Source organism: Stegodyphus dumicola, chromosome 3 (genome assembly GCF_044657685.1).
Source record: "Stegodyphus dumicola isolate Sdum_Otavi_A_Nest chromosome 3, ASM4465768v1".
NCBI lineage: Eukaryota > Metazoa > Arthropoda > Arachnida > Araneae > Eresidae > Stegodyphus > Stegodyphus dumicola.
In genome coordinates this window covers 111,851,348-111,871,274 of record NC_140770.1, presented here as the reverse complement: position 1 = coordinate 111,871,274, position 19,927 = coordinate 111,851,348, and the positions used below count along the sequence as shown (strand labels likewise).

General features: G+C 33.7%; 1 protein-coding gene and 1 non-coding gene across 4 annotated transcripts in view; both read left to right on the top strand.

Annotated features, from left to right (window-relative positions):
• Positions 1-5,565, top strand: part of LOC118187736 (monocarboxylate transporter 12-like) — a 184,661-nt gene extending 179,096 nt beyond the window's left edge. For all 3 annotated transcript variants that reach the window (XM_085813202.1, XM_035358013.2, XM_035358012.2), the window contains 2 exons: positions 2,346-2,699; positions 5,410-5,565. In XM_085813202.1, the coding sequence (XP_085669328.1) occupies positions 2,346-2,699; positions 5,410-5,561 (506 nt within the window). In that variant the 3' untranslated portion in view covers positions 5,562-5,565. The remainder of the gene's footprint in view (positions 1-2,345; positions 2,700-5,409) is intronic.
• Positions 5,566-14,643: 9,078 nt separating this feature from the next.
• On the top strand, positions 14,644-14,717 carry TRNAN-GUU (transfer RNA asparagine (anticodon GUU)). The gene has a single exon. It is a non-coding gene; the product is annotated as a tRNA-Asn (tRNA).
• Positions 14,718-19,927: the final 5,210 nt, after the last annotated feature.

The following is a 19,927-nucleotide window of genomic DNA, read 5'->3' as shown; positions in this document are numbered from 1 at the left end:
AGCGTGAAGGAGTTTATGCAAAGTTGTCTGGCGAACGCCAAGTATTTAAGTGTGGCCTTTTTGCCAAGCAGAAGAGAGGAAGCCGTGAGTTCGAAGCAGGCCGCTTACCTTAGAAGTTACGCAGTTGCTACTTTGCCTTCCAGGCCAGAGGTTTTAATCCTCTTGATAAATTAAACGTATTGTAGTGTTCACAGTCTCTGTGCTACATACGCTTCCTGTTATTATAAGGCCAATCTTATTCTAAAGTTAAATTAGAGTTTAGTTTTATTTTGATATCTTTTAAGTTAGACCCCGAGTGGAGGGTCATTGTATTCCGAAGTACGGAAGTCATTGTATATAAAGAAAAAATAAAGGGTTTTGTATACCCTTCGTCTGTATCCTGTCTACTTACTACAATTAGTGAACATAGCTTTAGTAAGCTCTCTGTTCTAGTCAGGTCATTGTATGTTTCCGAAGAAGGTAAGAAGAAACATTGAACCTGATAGTGGCGCCCGACGAAGAATAACCATGGCCGAGTTTCAAGAAGAACCTGTGCTGCCTGCAGAAACAGCTCAGAATCCAGAAATGCCAGCTGCCGCCCTGGAAGGATTTGGGTATATTGTCCAGACCATGCGCGCTTCGATGAAACCAGAAGCAACGTTTAATGGACACTCACAGGTAACCAGTTTTTTGGAAAAATTGGATGACCACTTCATGCTCTACCCCGTGCACGAGTTTCAAAAAGTTACCTTAGCTACCAGCGCTTTGAGGGGCCAAGCGCTTAACTGGTTCAAATGTATCGGCAGAAGTCTCTTGGGTCAAGCAGGAAGTCCCACCTATACCTACGAAAATTTCAAGACTGCCCTACTAAAAGCCTTCCCTGTTGTAAGGGATCGTGCGAAATTAGAAACAGAACTTTTCAGTATATATCAACAAAGAATGGAAAACCTCTCCAGGTTTATTTTAAGAAAAATTCATGTTTTCAAGCTCTTGTATGGAAACCGTCCGGATCCTGAAATAATTCAAGTGATTTTGCCGAGGTTACTACCCCAAGTGCAAGACTTTATTGAATTGAGAAATCCGACTACACTGGAAAAATTATTTGAGCTAGCAATCCAGTTTGAAAGTAGAAGAACGGCGGCCGTCGAAAGAAGACGCCAATATCAACAGCGAAACCAATTTGGTACGCCAAGACTACAGCAAACTCAAGCACATGGCTACGGAGAAAAAGCGAATCAGTGGGCAAGGAAACCCGAGCATTCAAAAACAGCCGGCGAACGTCGACAGTTCAATAGCAACCCAGGAAAAAAGTCTCAAGGCCAGTGGAGAAAGAAGGAAAGCACCGAAAGAAAAAATAATTTAAACTAAAACGGATTTCTGCTGACGAGAGGGTGCGGAAATCCGAAGGCCACGAAAACCCCTCTTCCTACAAGTTAAATACAGTAATGGTGAAAAATTTAACTCTTCCGAAGATTGAAGTCTTGGTAAATAATATCCCGGCCACCGCACTCCTGGATACCGGCTGTTATTATAAGGCCAATCTTATTCTAAAGTTAAATTAGAGTTTAGTTTTATTTTGATATCTTTTAAGTTAGACCCCGAGTGGAGGGTCATTGTATTCCGAAGTACGGAAGTCATTGTATATAAAGAAAAAATAAAGGGTTTTGTATACCCTTCGTCTGTATCCTGTCTACTTACTACAATTAGTGAACATAGCTTTAGTAAGCTCTCTGTTCTAGTCAGGTCATTGTATGTTTCCGAAGAAGGTAAGAAGAAACATTGAACCTGATAACATAAGGAATTATTAATGTCACCCTTGTGGATTAAATGGTACTACAATGTTAGAATCGCCCGCTCTGCCATTTCTGGATTTCTTTTCGTGCAGACATCTCAAGAAACTCTTTATTAGAAATCGCTTGAATCTAACGAGAAACTCGTCGCCAGAATTTTGATCAATTCTGCAGCTGACCAAAATTTTTCAGTGATGTGTGTAGTAGTATGTTAGAAAGAGTGCACCAATTCCACCATCGTCGCTGTATGTTGGTGGTCAACTCTTCCGAGGAATTACTATAATTAGTCGTGATTAAAGTTGTTTTTTCATCTGTGTATTCTTATGTTTGCTCTTACTCCTGATTAAATGACAGCTTCAATTAAACGGCCATGCATTAAATGACAGATAATAATAATAATATATTCGGTGTGTTTTGTCACCTCTTAAATTATGTCCCATTTTTTAAACACCCTAAATAGCTATTTGTGGCATGTTATTTATACTATGCTGCTGATTATCTTAAATGTATGTGTTCAACTTATCAGATTGTAGAACAATCTAATTAAGTTTAAAATTCCGTTTTGCTCTTCCCAAGACAGGGGTGTGACTATCGACAAGAGTGTCTTCTTCGTCTCCGCTTTCTCCATCGGGGATCTTGTAGGCAGACTCAGCTTCGGGTGGATAGCAGATATGCAGTTCATTCGAAGAAGCAATTTGATTCGGAGCTACCTTTTCGTTATGGGAACTTTAACTGCAGTTTTGCCATTCTGCTGCTATGTCGAGCTTTTGTTTGCAGCGTCTATAGTCCTAGGAATTCTCAGCGGAAGCGTGATGGTGAACCATTCTGTGCTGCTAAGTGAGTACCTTGGTCTACAGAAGCTACCAATAGCTATGGGATTTTCAGTGTGTTTAGTAGGTCTCACTTCCTTCTTGAGACCTGTAATCATTGGTAAGGCAACTTTAGCAGTTTAACTATTTCTTTTCTCAATGAATTTAATTTTGTAAGCAGATTCAAATGTTTAATAGAATTTTTTTAATTACGAAGAAAATATTTTGCTTTCTTCTTTGAAATACTTTTCTTTCCATGCATTCAAATGCATGATGGGCCCTATTCAAATATATGATCAGAAATGCTATTTCCATTAAAGATTATTATTAAATTAAACAAAAATTACAATAATTTATGCTAAAATATATACTTAAAAATTAGAGAGAATTATTGATGGAGGAGATGAAGACATCCAATATTTATGTGTGCAAATGGTAATAAATTAAATTATAATAGCAATTGCTGAACAAACCTATAACATAAAATTAATGTTTCAAATTCTGATGAAGAAGATGGATACATTTAATTATTCGTGTACATGTTTCTTAGAAATTAATAAATATAAAGTTATTCTTTACCCCAAGAAAATTTAGTTTAATTCTTTGAAATGCAGCATTTTAATTAAAATATATAATATTTCTCTTCATTAATTCTGATTATCATTTTTTGAAGTTATTTAAAGCTTTTAATCTCTGTTTCATTCCTAAATGGCACTTTACCTTTTAGTCTAAAATTCTGCCCTATGCTGGAAAATTAAAAAAAAAAAAAAAAATTAAATGATATAAAAAATCTGAAAGGTTTCAGATTTTAAATTACGTCCAAAGGAACGTTTTTTTAACCTTTTGTGTGTTACCTTTATTTAAGTTTTTACTTGTTTAAGTTTACTTGTTCTGTGCACTTAAACCATAAAGTTCAGTTCAACAGCAATGTCGCAAAATAATTTTAAAATGGGCATATTTTTAGAATTTCCGATATATAGTCCCGCGCGCTAGAGATAATTTTTTTTTTTTTTTTTTTTTTTTCCCCGTAGAGTGTTGCCATTGCTCGCTTTTAAATCGTTGAGTTTGTTAATCAAAAATTCGTTTTACAAAATCTGTAATCGATAATAAAACAAATTCCAAATTTCAAATTTGGGCTTTCAGATGCCCATATTTGTAGTAGGATTACGTCATTCAAAATTGGATGGCTCTAGGTACCGTTGTTCTATCACAATGCGAGAAACATGCATACATTTATGCAGATTCTTCATTATTTAGTTTCTTCAAATATAATACAAGGCGATAGTATTTGATGGAAACGATTTGAAAAACAATACGCCATTTATAGGGTTCCGGCGCAAAATGGCAAAACGAGAACAATAGTCCTTCAGGGATTAAGCCCCTTTGAACTAATAATAAATATATAAATAAATAAAGTCCTCCTTGAACTCGTTGAGTTGCAAATATTGGCTTTGAATAACTGAATTTGTCAAGAACTTGTAGAAAACTTCCGAAATCCAGATATTCAGAGCAGAAAAACTGTCTTCCATTTCCTATGATCATCCGGTTACAGCCGAAAACATCGCGGCAAAAACAACGCGGACGAAAACGTCGCGGAGAAAACAACGCAAGGCGAAAACGCCGTGCTACAAAATATCGCAAAGAGAAAACATCATACTTCTAAAACATCGTGGTACAAAATATCGTAGTCGAAAATAAAGCGATTCAAAACCTTCGCAGTTTAAAAACATCGTCGTCGAAAATATCGTGGTAAAAAATAAAGTATCTACAAATGTTCGCATGACGATAACATCGCAGACACGCTTTTTTCAGGCTTTAATAGCTGTAAATGGATAATCCCATAATGATTTGTGAGCGCAAGATGGAAAGAAGAATAATTTTACTTTCATATTTTTATTAACTAATAAATTTTTGCTGATAAAGTAAGACGGAAACTTAAAAAAAAAAAATTAATGCAACTTATAGCACTTAATGGAATTTTAAACCGACATAGTTAACTAACAAAGGCCAGTAATAAATCGTTTTTATAAAGGTTTTACTTGTAATTTTTCATGAAAAGTACAATCTAAAAAAGATTAGAAAAAGGAAGGCAAGTAACTACATGGCCTTATCTATAAAAAAAAATTGCTTCTGTAAAAAATAAAAAACTTTATAAGCAAAAATTTATTAGTTAATAATAAATATGAAAGCAAAAATTATCCTTCTTTCCATCTTGCGCTCACAAATCATTATGGGAATATCCATTTACAATTATTAAAGCCTGAAAAAAACCACTTGTCTGCGATGTTATCGTCATGCGATGATTTGCAGATATTTTATTTTTTACCACGATATTTTCGACGACGATGTTTTTAAATTGCGAAGTTTTTGAACCGCTTTATTTTCGACGACGATATTTTGTACCACAATGTTTTAGAAGTGCAATGTTTTCTCTTTGCGATGTTTTCTCCCACGATGTTTTGTAGCACGACGTTTTCGCTTTGCGTTGTTTTCTCCGCGACGTTTTCGTCCGCGATGTTTTTGCCTCGATGTCATCGGCGGACACCGATCATCCTGGCGGAAGGTAGGAAATGCAGATCAGTAAGTGCTACGGCATCCATCTTTCCGAAGTGATTACAACAAAGGATAGCATTACTATAAATGTAAAAAAAAAAAAAAAAAAAAAAAAAAAATTGCTATGAGACCGAAGTAATAAATAAACGAAACATATTTAATTTCAATTTATTACTTATGTATTTCTCTAGCTATCTGAGCATCAATTATCTAAAGATTATACTTATCAAAACAGAATTAACTGCTTTTTTTTTTTTTTTTTTTTTTTTTTTTTGTAGGTTTCTTCCGGGATGAGCGACAGAATTACGATCAGCTGTTCATATTTTTAGGACTGCTTGTCATATCTATCACTCTCATATGGTCTTTAGAACTGCTTTCACCTTTCATCAATCGTTATCGTAATACTGTAAATAAAATTTTACCACAATGATACAGTTTTGCTCTTTTATGCTGTCAAGTAACATTTTTACACCAATTATACGTTTGATCAACTAGCCGTCTAATATAGTTATTACAAAAGAGGGAAAACATACAGTACTTTTAATGATTCCCCAGCTAGTGTAACTTCCTAGATCCAGCTAGTAATTAATAACAATAGAGATAAAGAATTCTGATTATTTTCTGAAATCGTTTAGTCTGGTAATCAGTAACAGATTAAATTTGAAAGAAAAGATAAATATTTAGGCTTTGCCGAATGACATCAGACTGCGCGAAAGACAAAAATACTTTTTCCATTTATTGGCAACACCTTTCTGTTAAATCGCTGAGTTTTATGATTAACTTATATATATATATGTATGTAATATATATATAAATATGTTATACTTTGCCGAGCGGCAACACATTTCTTTTAAATCGATGAGTTTCTAATTAAATTTGAAATCTTATTCATTGCCATCTGGCAACACATTGCTTTTAAATCGATGATATGACATTGCAATTTAAAAATTCCATAAATTTTCAAGAAATATGGAATGAATAAAAATAAATTGCAAATTCAAAATTTAAGCTTTGTGGTACAGGTGTTCGGGTAGAATACTGTGTGTATTTAAAATTTGATCGATGTATTTAAAATTTGGTTCAAAATTTGGTAGGTATAGATGGTGCTATTTTATCAAGTTGCAACATGCATCATAAATTATAGTTAAGAACTGTTACGATTTAATAACTTAAATGTTGCTCTTGAGCAGGGCTCCCCCCATATGTTTCTGACAGTCTACCCTTTCAAGAATTTCTCAATTTTTATCGACCTCCTTCTACAGAATAGTTGCAGTTAAAGTGACTCTGCTCAGACTTAAGAAGAGCCAGTTCTGGTTGACGTATTTCATTGAAACATATGTTATTATGTGGAGCATGAGAAAAAGAAAACTGAAATAAAAAATTAATAGTTCAGATTTTGACAACTATATGCCGCATTTCATGCATGAGTTGTAGAAAGTCCGTTATTCAAATTGGGAAATACTTTAAAATGCCCAGTAGTCGATACTTTCACCCTGCCTTTAGGAAAGAAACGTCGATCATTACAGATCAAGTGATATCATCAGAACTGTAGTAATACTTAGCCCTACATTTGCCTGAAATCTGAGGAGTTGATGAAAGCTTCTTTTATCGTGATGACTTTTTAACTCTCTAATCATTTACATTTATTACCCCAGAATCACGATGGCCTCTTAATGAAAATGGATTTCTCCCACGAAAATCAGTGTTCTTATTAATAAGGTTTTCTCGATTTTCTTTAGCTTGATGAGAGCTGGCGATATCAATTACGTCAGCAACGGATTATTTGCGGCCGAGAAAATAAATTTTTAAAGTATTAGCAATTAATAAGGAATACTCATATTTTTCTGTTGGTGACACTGAATGTTTCAATAAATTTTCTGTTATTCTGAAAGAGGTCTTTCACTAATTACACTAAAGCTTCCTTGTTTGAATCGCATGCTGATCCCTTTGAGAATATTATGCAATATTTATAATACATTCCAGTTTTAATTTTAAAATACGATAGCCAAGGGAATTCAAATAAAAAGGTACATTTTATTTTTACTTCAAGTACGAACTAAAGTATATACTGTAATCGCGAAAATTTTCAGTTATCATACACTGAAGTGCCACTGAATTAGGGATAGACATGGTTATGCAAATTTTGTAGCGCTGCACCGCATTTATGCTGATGTGAGGGCGTTGTGGTAACTGCATATATAGCTAGTACTATGATTGTTATTAATCAGTCGTTCAATTGACAGTGTGTGTAAAGCTTCTGATTAAGACATCTTCGATCGCGAACACACAGTAGGCGCTCGACGCATGGGCATTCAATTTCCGAAATCGTCAGAGGTCTAGGATTTTTACGGTCGACAATATCAAGAGTATACCGAGAATACACGAGCGATCGGGCAAATTGCGTAGGACAATTAGCCAGTAACCAGCATGGTGTCAGACGACTCAGCCGTACTGTACACAGCCAGCGAAGCCAAGCATTAGTTCAAGTTACAACCCAGCTGAATCAGGGAGCCAGTCGTGTAGACATTAAACGGATCGTGCAATGCTTGCTTCACCATATAGGCTTCGGCAGCCGTTAACCCACGAGAGTACCATTACTCAATGTATGCCATCGAGCGCCACGTCTTGCATTGGCAAGAGAATACAGAGAATGGACTCTATAGAATTGGAAACGAAAAAAAAACATGAAATGAAGAGTCTCGATTCCGACTCCATCACCGATGGCAGGCTGAGAATATAGTATCAGACTCATGAAGCCATTCATCCTGCATGCTATGTGGAAACTGCACAAGGCCATGGTGGCTCAATTATGGTCTGCAGTGCTTTCTGTTAGCAGTGTATGGGACCTTTAGTACTTGTACCATCCTCCCTAAATATGATTCGATACGTAAAGTTGCGGGGCGGTCATCTCTGTCCATTTATGTTGCCTTGTCTTTCACATGGAAATGGAGTATTCCAAAAACATAACTGCACCACTCACAAGTCTCGGTTGGTTACTGCATGGTTGGATGAACATTCCTCTGACTTCAATGTCATGTACTAACTACCTAGAAGCCCTCACCTAAATCCTACTGAGAACCTTTCGGATGTTTTGGAGAAAGGTGTGAAACTACATCATATAAAACAACCGACCCTTGCTGAATTATGAATACATCTATCCTATGTTTGGCAAGCTATTCCCGTAGAATGCTGATTATAACCTCGTCGTGTGGTAGCCATTATCAAAGCCAGCGGAAGCCCAGCTCTTTATTGAAATTCTATCCCTAATTCAGTGGCACTTCAGAGTATTTCAACGGGAATATCCATTTTGATCATTCCCGAACCAATTTAAAAGATTTTTTTGCATGACGTCAGTACGTACGAACAGAATAAAGGATTTTGTTTTCCAAAACGTATTGTAAAATGAATTATTTATTTAAAAGGGATTTTTTCCGTGACATCTTCTACGTACGTATGTAAGTACGGATGGCTGTATGTATGTACGGATTTTGCATTACTCAAAAGCGATTATTTAGTTGTACACCTCTTTTTTTTTATTGCACCAAACATTCCCTTACCCGGCATATATATATATATATATATATATATATATATATATATATATATACGCACAATCTTACACGGCTTTAAAGTCCTTACCCGGCCTTTATTTTCGCAATCGCTGGCCATAGTCACATATTTTCAATTAAAGAAGTGTTTTAAATGACTGTGTTGCACGTGCATCCATCTTCAGGGCCATCAAGAGCATTAGATATCCCCATTTTTTTTTTTGAAATTCTGCACTGTTATTGCTTCATCAATGAGAACTCATGCACCCAAAATCCACCAGCAAATCATAAAATGAATAGTGAGATAAGAATAACCCCTACAAGGGCGAATTCGTTTTAAAATTTAGAACAACTAATTTTCTGAACAATTTGAAAAAGTTGAAAATTACGTGAATAGTTAAAAAATCAGAATCTTGTAATTAAGAGAAATTTACGACAGTAAATACGGTACTCCTTTCTTTTAAATTCATGTTCTTCAATCAATACAGCAGCGCTGTGCAAAGCTATAAGGCATTAAGTTCAAGCTGAGTTTATTCCTTCGTATAGCTGAGTTTATTCCTTCGTATAGTCTAAGAACTCGTATACAAATTTTAAAGCCTCTTCATGGTTATCCTTTATTTCATCTTTACGTCTTTTGTGGAGTCTTTACTAACGAGGGGCCTTAGTCATAAAATTTTACAGCTTTATCGTTCTGAATTTTTTCCACCTGTTTTCTTCATTAATAATTTCAAACTCTTGAACAGCAAAAGTAACTTCCAGATTCTCGATAATTTTTCTTAGTTCCGACAGATCATTCCTGTTTTGCGATAGCAAACAACCATAAATTAGCATTAAACTCACCTCATCCCAAGTTTAGCAATGAGACTCATAATCCCAAAACTGTGAGTTTCTTCCAAAAAGTCAAATGTATTCTTTTCTTTTTCTTCTTCTTCTTCTTTTGGGGCAAGCTACAGCAATTTCTGTGATACGATACACAAATAGACCGCAAAAAAGATCATTCACCATATGTATAATCGAAAGTTCAGTATAGATTATTGTCAACTTCAATGATTCATCAGTAGTAAATTACCTCATAGAATACCCAAATCCATTAAGATGCTGTGTAAAATATTTTAAATATAATTAGTCTTTGATATTTCTGATTTAGTAAATTAGCAACTTCTAGCTTTTTTAATACAATGAAATTTGAGTGGACATAAACTGTCAAAGATATTTAAAAGTATCTTCTGAAAACGTTAATTTCACGGTGTATTGTGTACGTGCACAACCAAAGTTTTCCAAAAAAAAAAAAAAAAGTGTTGTTATAAGAAAAAAGTTTTTTCCTTAGTAAAGATATTACGATGGTGAATTTCGACTAAGCTGGGTTTTACGGCAATCCCTGACGTATGATGAGTAACTACCTAAAAAAAAAAAAAAAGTGACTAAGATTCAAATTTTTAAATATCTGGGCACATTTGATCACAAGTTGCAATGATATAAAAATTGAAATAACGAATAGAATATTTATGGCTAATAGATGTTACTACGGCCTTAAAAAATAACTTAAATCCAAACTAATCAACGTAAAACTAAATTAAAATTATATAAAACTTTAATAAGGCCTGTTGCCATTTACGGAAGTGAATGTTGGATACTTAACAGAGCAAAGCCTGATATCAACTTTTGAAAGAAAAATCCTAAGAAAGATCTTTGGACCGGTACAGCAAATTGGCATGTGGAGAATTTTCATAATCATGAACTATATGGAAAATACTGGAAATATGGTGAAACTGATATTGTGGAAATCGTAAAGCCGTCTCGTATCAGATGGCTGACCATGTGTTTAGATATGATGATGCATTTCCAACCAAAAAGATAACCTTTATGAGCATTGAGGAAGTAAGACGAAAAGGAAGACCACCCACCAGATGGATAGATGATGCCGAGTAAGATTTAAGGTTAATTGGAGTTTACCAATGGAAAGCTATTGCGCCGAATGGGGTCAGGTGGAGGAAACTCGGAGAGACAGCCTATAACAGGCTGTGGACCTTATGAAAAAGAAAAAAGATTCAAATTATTTATAGAGTTATTATTTATAAGTGTTACATAATCGGCAATCGCTATCAAACCGGCAGCTGACAGATTATTCGAAAAATCGGACTGTGAAGATGAAAGACCTTCAAGACGGCAATAATATTAATTATATTAAAGTTAATTTCAACTATAAATTAGTCCATAAAAAATTCCTTTCTTATCTTAATCTAAAATTGAAAACGGCTTTCTATGAAATTTATTGTGATTCAGACACTATTATTATCCCAAAATTTGATGATCCTTAAATTCGTTGTGGAAAAAAAAAATGTTGAGCATTATTGTTGAATCAACTAATATTCATCCCATTCATTAAATATCTGATGTGGACACCACATGACGTCTTGTACGACCTATTGCATTATGCACACTTTAAAGAATTTTTATCAAAAGAATAAGAATAGGTACTTCAGAAAACATTTTATTAACAGGAATGTAAATGATGAACGTGCTCAAAAGACGTTCCGTCAGTCCTTTACTTCGTACAATGAATTAAAAAAAGCCTCGATTTCACTTATATCTGTGTTGGGTTTTTCCCTCTTCCCGAATTCTAAAAAACTGTCGTTTTATTTCGATGTGTTGTTTCCATTTTAAATATTTTTTCTTCATTATCTTTAACCAAATATTCATTCTTCGCTTCTTCATCAAAGAGGAGTTTTTTTTCATCCGAATTTAACGTCGCATTAGAGTCATCAGATACCCCGCGGAGAAAGCAAACTCTAAGACATCAGCTGTGAGAAATTTAAGACGCATTTTATGAAATAGTGTGGTGTGTGTGTGTGATTATGGCAAAGCCTCGAGGGCTATCTTCCTAAGAGGAGGAATGCCTTCGTGGAGGACTTTCAAAGGGAAACTGGCTTGTATACACGTTACACTGGGGAAAACCACAAAAACGCCCATGCAGCCAGCCCATTCGCGGGATTCGAACCTCGGAACGAACTACCAGTGTTCAGCGACTTTACCGCTCGGCCGCTGGTGGGCTTTATGAAATAATGAAGGACAATATTTTCAATAAAAACTGTATGTTACGAATTTTGTAGGAATAAAACTGCATGTTACAGATAGATGATTTTAGTGTAATTTATATGTAAAATTGTTGCTTTTTTTTTTTTTTTTTTTTTTTTTTTTGGTGTGTGTGTGTGTGTGTGTGTGTGTGTGTGTCTGTGTGTGTTATGTAGCATTAAAAATCGCTATGCCATAAAAGTAAAAATACAGAGGTACACCTGTTTAACATTGAGTAAACAGGTGTCCCAGTAATTTCGCGAGATATCTACAAGCTGGAAACGGTTTTCGCGACTAATTTTTGTCACCAAACTTGGCAAGAAATCGCCACTTGGCGATATTTTTGTCCAGTCTCTCTATTACCGGTACAGGTGTTGCAAATGAATAAAAGTAATTAATCACTATATTAGCTGTAACCGCAATTTAACACTCATATTGCCTTCCAGTAATCACAAAAAGCAGAAAGTACTAGAACTATCTCGGTGGCTGGGTGAAAACTGTAAAAGGCCGGTGAGAGCATCTGCTCTCAGTTAAATGTTCCCTCTGGAGTTCATCTTTAAGCTAACCAACATCTTCAATGTCATCATGGAGTGGCAATACTTTTCGAGGGAATGGGAAACAGCAATAATTACGTCTCTACTAAAGACAAACAAGCCAGCAACAGAATCTGTATGTTATCGATGGATAAACCTTCTTCCTTGTCTTAGTAAAGTGATAGAAGCAGTGTTCCTGACTAGAATAAGGAAACATCTAGATGAAAGCAACATCCTCATCCCGCAGCAGTTTGGCTTTCGGAGGAATTTATCTACATCCCATCAGCTCAGGGCTTAATTTCTAAAATTAGATGTGCTGTAGCCGTATGAAAGACCGTGAGGAAGGGACGAAAAAATAAATAAGATAGCTAATAATTAAATAATAAATTAAATTAATTTATATTTAATTAATGATAAGTTTAAATTAATTAATATTAATTTAATTAATTAATTACATTAAATTAAGAAAAATGTAAAGAGATAAAGAGAAATCTAATAAATTATTAAATTAATTTTGAATAGTTAAATAGAAAAAAAAGTATCGGACCTCGTCTTACTTGGGGCATCGTCTGGAATTTCAATTCCATTTAGATGCTAAGAAGCAGCTCAGCTGATCTCTGTCTGAGTTTAAGCCCTGATTATACTTATAATGTACTATTCCAAGATATGACAGGTACCAGTCTTAAAGCTCCACTAAGGAGAATAGTGAGAATTTTAGAAACAGTATGAGGATATGGAAAGAAATTTAAAAGTATGCTTTGAAAATAAAGAGGAAAGATTCTAAGACTTTCTGATCGCGATCCCCTTTCGATATAATTCTAGCCGTCAAGTAAAAATTTTACTACTACTTTTCTGAATAAATTTTCCTGAATACAATGTGAGAATAAACATGACTTATTTCTCTGTACAAGTGACAGCAGTGGTCCCCCATTTTTTTACATCATTCAGAGAGTCTACAGGAGCTCTGCAGTAGGCAGGAAATCACTAGTGTGGAAAGTGCACGACCAGGGTATCACTTTTAGTTCTTTGAAGGAATACAAAATCCGCTCTCATAAATTCATTGCATATCCTGGAGAATAAGCCTTTGACATATAATTGGGGAGAGGGGACTTTTCGTTCTTTAAAAGTCTCAACCTCTGTGCAAGGCTTCCGTGTGAGAGAAAGACAGGCCTGCATTCATTAGAATCGAATTTTTAAGACATGTTTATAATAGTAAAATTTATAAATTTATAATAACAAAATTCATATGCTAAAATTCTGGTTTACTTTCATAAAAGTAGTGCCCGATGCCTTTTATTAGGGCTCCGGTGTGCTCCGGCGTAATTTAAGCTCTGCATGAGGTGTATAGGATTGTTGAGCATATTTCTGAAGGCTTGGAAAACGAAATTCACAGGAGGCCTATTTATCGACATGCTAGTTTTTACTTACATATGCCTAATATCATGTTTTCTTCTGCTAATTTTAATTTATATGTACTGAATATTATGCTTAACAAGCTAATTTGTATTTAAATTTCTTTTTTTTCTTTTCTCTTTTTTTTTTTTTTTTTTTTTTTCTACTAAAATTTATATCCTGAATTTATATACTTCTCTTAGCTTGTATTCATATACACTAACTAGTATATTTAAGCAGCTAAATTTATTTGACTTATATAATATGTTTAATATTATGTTTTTCTGCTAACTTTATTTCATGTTTAACTGCTAACTTATTACCATAATATTAGCTAATTTTTATTAACATATACTTAATATCATGTTTTTATCGCTTAAATATAAATTTCACTTACATGTACTTAATGTCATGCTATTTCTCCTAACTTGAATTCATACACTTTAAATAAATATCTTGTTTAACAAGCTATATTTGATTTATATATGCTTTACATCATGTTTAAAACCATTGCCGATTTGCCGTTAGATAATAAAAAATGCACTGTCGCCAACATGTTCCTTGTGATATCACGAATGCATTAAGTTAATATTTAGCAATTTAGGTGCATATCATCATTTACTGAATTTTAATACTATTCATATTCGTCTATTACGATTCTGTATGACTTGGTTTTTATGAAAATCCACGCTACCCCTCCCCGGAATAACGATTTTTAAAAATTGCGAATTAATGTTTTAAGTTGATAATTTTAATAAGAAATTATACCCTTGGAGACAGAAAGAATTGGCGCTTTTTGTCGCCCGGCGCAATGACTACGGATCCTAAATTATGCTCTGCCCAGAACCTTCTTTAAATTCTAAAACAAATTGCTGTTTCTAAGTTTTATTCCTCGATACTTCTGTGAAATAACACTTTTTTTTATTTGCTTTCGTACGTTTATGATTTTCTAGCGCTTTCTAACGAAGCCTCCGTGGCGCAATCGGCTAGCGCGTTCGGCTGTTAACCGAAAGGTTGGTGGTTCGAGCCCACCCGGGGGCGGTGAAAAAGTTTCTTTTAGAAATCAATACGTAATAAACTGTACGAGTATTTTTTATGGAATGTAAGAATTGTTTACCTGCAACAATAGTAAAATATTGATGTTATAATTACGGGAAACAAATGCACGTATATCACTGGACTATTGAAAATTCAATGTGCTTATCAAACATTTTGTAGGTGCACTCCTGGTCGATTGAAATTTTAATATAGTCCGAGTGTTCTCATAGACGAATTAAATCATTAGTCATTATAAAATAAAATTATACGGTACGGTGATGTTTATTTATAAAATTTAAGACGTTTAATGCTATTATTTCCCCAACGATAATAAATATTAATATTACGGAATAGAAAGGTACTTATAAAACATCACTGAACTGACAAATATCAAATATTTAAGCAAAAAAGAAATAAATTTATGCCTTTGGATTTTATTAATTTGCGAATCGCTAGGATCAGAATATTTTATACAATTATGAAGTTTACCACTACCACCTCTTAAAATAAGTAAACGGTGCAAAATAATTTTTACAGAAATAAACCAAAGCTTCTTTGATTATTTTTAATTTTTCTATCGGACCTTTTTTCTTGTTGGAAGAAAGTGCAGAATCGCCCACTGCTTGGCGCATTTTTAAGAATTACACATATACTCGGTATCCATGTACACATCGACCTATTTTCACTTAAAAAAAACATCTCAGAACTGCACAAAAATGGCATTGTGCACACCTTTGACTTTATCCATGCACACATCGACCTATTTTCACTTAAAAAGTCAAAGAAAATTGAGAAAAATCGAATTCTTCTTACTCTTGTAAAAACAGCCAAACAAATAAGTGGGCGATTCTGCACTTCAGCCTCTTGTTACACCGAAAACAATCAAAATTAAAAAGAGGACTAGTAATAAACTGATTATTTTGTTAAACGTCAGTTAAAATTTTAGAAAGGTGTTTTGTGAAGACATGAGATGTAAAGAGATTATATTTTCTATTTAAATTTTAAAATGAAAATTCTTCTACTTTCATACGTAAACAACGATTGCCTTAGATTATTTAAATGTCTGAAAAGAAAGTAACAAGTACTTGAACTATTACACTTTTTTGAGTATATCAGTGATCAATAGTATGAAGCAGTAGAACAAAATAATTTACCTTAAATAAATATTGGATGAAAACTTTTAATTAAATTTCATATCAATAGCGAAGACATTAATTTAATATTTATTACAATTTTCAGATTTTTAATGTTTTCATATTTAAAATTACACTAATAGATGGCGACACCATCGAACATAAATTTCGAATGCAAATTTATAAGTTGTTCAGATATTATTTATCATTTTTCTAAGCTCCCAACTTCGTAATAGGTGAAATATTAAATTCATTGAACTGGATTTTGCAGTGTTTGGAAGTTAAATGCCGTTTGCTCCATCTATTTTGAAATTTTACCGTGATTTTAATCAGCAATGAAGCGACGGTACTTTTATTTTGGAAGAAAAGAGAAACGAAACAACTTATAGTTTTGGCATCAGATAAATTATCATAAATTTTTCTACAGAACATAACAATTAGATAATGAGCTGTTTGTAAATTGGGAAGACTAGAGCAGCGAGCATTCTTCTCTCTAAAACTAGAGTTTACTTTGTCATGGCGCCATCTAGTTCTTAGAAGACAAAAGACATGAAGTTGCGCTAAATAAATTTGATGTGTTCTGCATAAGAACTTCCCCACATGATATTTAAAACACGGAATTGCTTGGTCGCTTGTAAATAAAATTTAATATGTTTAAAAACTTTATAGCTCAGTGTTAATTATAAACACTACTCCTTTTAATCATTATTACCAGGGCTTAATTTCTAAAATTAGAAGTGCCGGAGCCCTATGGCAGGCCGTCAGCAAAGAGGAGCAAGAGTAAGTAAATAAATAAGATGACTATTAAACTCATTAATAATTTTTAAATTAAATAGTTTTATTTATTGAAGTAAATAAATAATTAAAGATTAAAGTTATTAAAGAATTAAAATTAAATTGAATGTAAAGAGATAAATTAAAATTTAATTAGGGATTTTTAATATAATTTTATTGCTAAAAATAAAATTTTCGAGATAAAATTTCTACTGCTATTCTTATTTAATTGCATATAAAAGAAGTGCCGCAGCCTTCTTATTTAGGGCTCCGGTGCCCTCTGGCTAGAATTATGATCTATTACAAAAACAGCTCCTGTGGGCTCCAGCCCAATTTAAACTCTGATCGTAGGGTGGTGGGAGTTCTGTTATCACCGCGAAAATTAAATATACTTATAGCTGATGAAAATTCAGATAATGCTAAAAACAGGGCGAAACAGAATGAGGGCGTGATGGTATGAGTAGGTGGAAACAAAAAATGAGAGGAATATTGGTGAGAGAGAACATTTTCTTTGACCACGGCTCTCTGCTGATATAATTATAGCCATCAAGCGGGGTCAAATGGATGTGTCAGGGGTAAAATGAGTCCTGAATCTGACTCCTAAGGATGAATGTAAAGTTGCTGTTTACACTTCCCGCCCCTCTCTGTATTTGTTTACATTAGTGGATACTGTGGGAAGACGCGTTCCTAAACAAACTTCCCCAAATTTATTGCCCTTCTTAAAGGGAAAGGTTTCCGTATGTGAGTGAGGGGACTTTACTTGAACGTCTCATGTTCTCATGAGTTCGCATTTCTAGGGAAATAGAGTATTGCAAGGTCTGCTTATTGTTAAACTAAAACATTAGGAATTCTATTATTTATTTATTTATTTATTTATTTATTTTGTTGAAATTGTGGCTCAGTTTTATAAAAAGAAGTACTGGAGCTCATTTTATTTATGGCTCCGGTGCGCTCCTGCTAGAATTGCAATTTATCTTATAAATTGAGAAGTAGCGGAGCTGGGTTGCAGTGGGCACTGGCGCAATTTAAGCACTGATTACTGCAACGCGTAACGGGCGGCCAGACTCTTTGCGATACCACGAATAAATATTTTAAATGTATTAAATTCATATGTAAGCACTTTTATACAATTTGTCACATGTAAGTACTTAATGAGTATGAAATAAAATTTTTATTAATCATTGAGAATTTTGGGGCCGCAATCTTAGGAAAGTACGCGGGCAGCCAATGGCCTAGGAACGGCTCTGCTATTCTCCCAGAGAATGAGAATAAAGAATAGGAAAATCTCCATGAAAGATTCCATAGGAAAATGATAATTATATGTGCTCATGCACACACCCGTTCTCAGGTTTCCATTTGAAAATATCTCAGCGATCGTATCGTTCTGGTCATATAATATTTCAGAGTTACAATTCAATGGCTTAACAATCCCAAAATTTTTAAATCAATATATTTTTAGAATACCCGAAAGAGCACTGGTTCTCCAGGGTAATTCCTCCTTGTAAAGGTGGGCGGGGGGAATTCCATAGTTTCAGGGAGGAATGCGGTCATCCTTATATTTACTTGTTAAGTATTTAATTTATGAATATAAAAAACTACCTTTATTCAAGAATTTGTATTTATCATTACTTTTAGTCCAAAGGGGCAATTTGACCAGATGGACTATTAATTTCGTTTTGGCATTTTGCATTGATAAGCGTTGTTTCACTTTCCAGATTGTTGCCACCAAATATTATCGCCCTTTATTCAAGATTTTGTATTTATCATTATTTTTAATACAAAGGGGCAATTTGCCCAGAAGGACTATTAATTTTGTTTTGGCATTTTGCGTTAATTCACTACATGCGTTGTTTCACTTTTCAGATTGATGCCACCAAATATTTTCTCCCTGTGTTATATTTAAAGAAATTAAATAATGAAGAATCTGCATAAATGTATTTATGTTTCTTGCGTTGTGATAAAACAAAGGTACCTAGAGCCACCAATTTTGAATAATGTAATCCTCCTGCGAATATGAGCATATGGAAGCCCAGATTTGAAATTTGGAATTTGTTTTATTATCGATTTCATATTTTGATTCACAAACTCAACGATTTCAAAGCGAGCAATGGCAACGTTGTACAGAAAAAACATTTTTATCTCCAGCGCGCGAGAATATGTATCGGAAATTCTAAAGATATGCTCATTTTAAAATTATTTTGCGATATTGCTCTTGAACTGAATTTTATGGTTTAAGTGCGAAGAACATGATATTTAATAAATAAAGGTAACGCGCAAAATGTTAAAAAAAAAAAAAAAAAAAAAAAAAAAAAAAAAAAAAAAAAAGAAACGTCCCCTTGGTCGTAATTTAAAATCTGAAACCATTCACACTTTGTTTCTTCCATTTTTTTTTATACTTTCTTTTTTGTTTAATTTTTAAAAACACATTAAAAATAATGTAAATTTAAATAATTTGTATACGTATTTTTCGAGAGAGGAGGAAGGAATGATTGCCTAGCAATGATGAAAGAGGTGCATGCGGCGTAAAAAGCTGAGAACCACTGCGTTAATGTGTTAAAGTGCTGCGACGCATTTTTTTTCATTCTTTTCTCCGTTCATGTCAGCAGTGTCTTGTTTTCTTAATACTAAGATTATAACTTTTTTATTTATCCCTTTAGCTTTATTTATTAAACATCATTCCCTTCGCAATTAAGACACATAAATTTTAACAACAAAATCACAAAATTTTTAACAGCAGCATATTTTTGGAATGTCCAATAGAATATGTTGGAACACATTTTATAGTATTTATTATTTTATGTTGACTATAGTGTTACGAATTTGGTATTTAAAAAGCTAATGTTAGTTCAATTATAAATTAAATGGTTTTATTTCTCGCGCAGTGCAGCGCGTGACGAATATTAAAAGAAAGCTAAGCCGGAAAATGTGAAAATACAAGAGCGCGTGCATTAAATAAATAAATATCTCTTTTTTTGATTTCGAGAAAGTACTCGAAAATTCTAGCGCGTGATTTTTAAAATCTTATAAAAGGAAGAAAACATCTCAGTTAGTTGTAGTTGCGTAGTTTGTTGTTGTTTAGAAAACTGCTCTTGTTGATTGTAACGAATTCGCGTTCTTTAGCTGTTTTGAATTATGTTCTATTGGACATTTTAAGTAGTTAAAAGATAACTACTGTGAGATATTGTAATTCTGCACGATTATTTGAGGACATTTAATCATATTTGTTGTGATAATAATAAATTTTTGTTCATTTTTCATCGGACTTGTGCATTCATTTCGTAACGAACCCGTACGCACGCGTCAGAA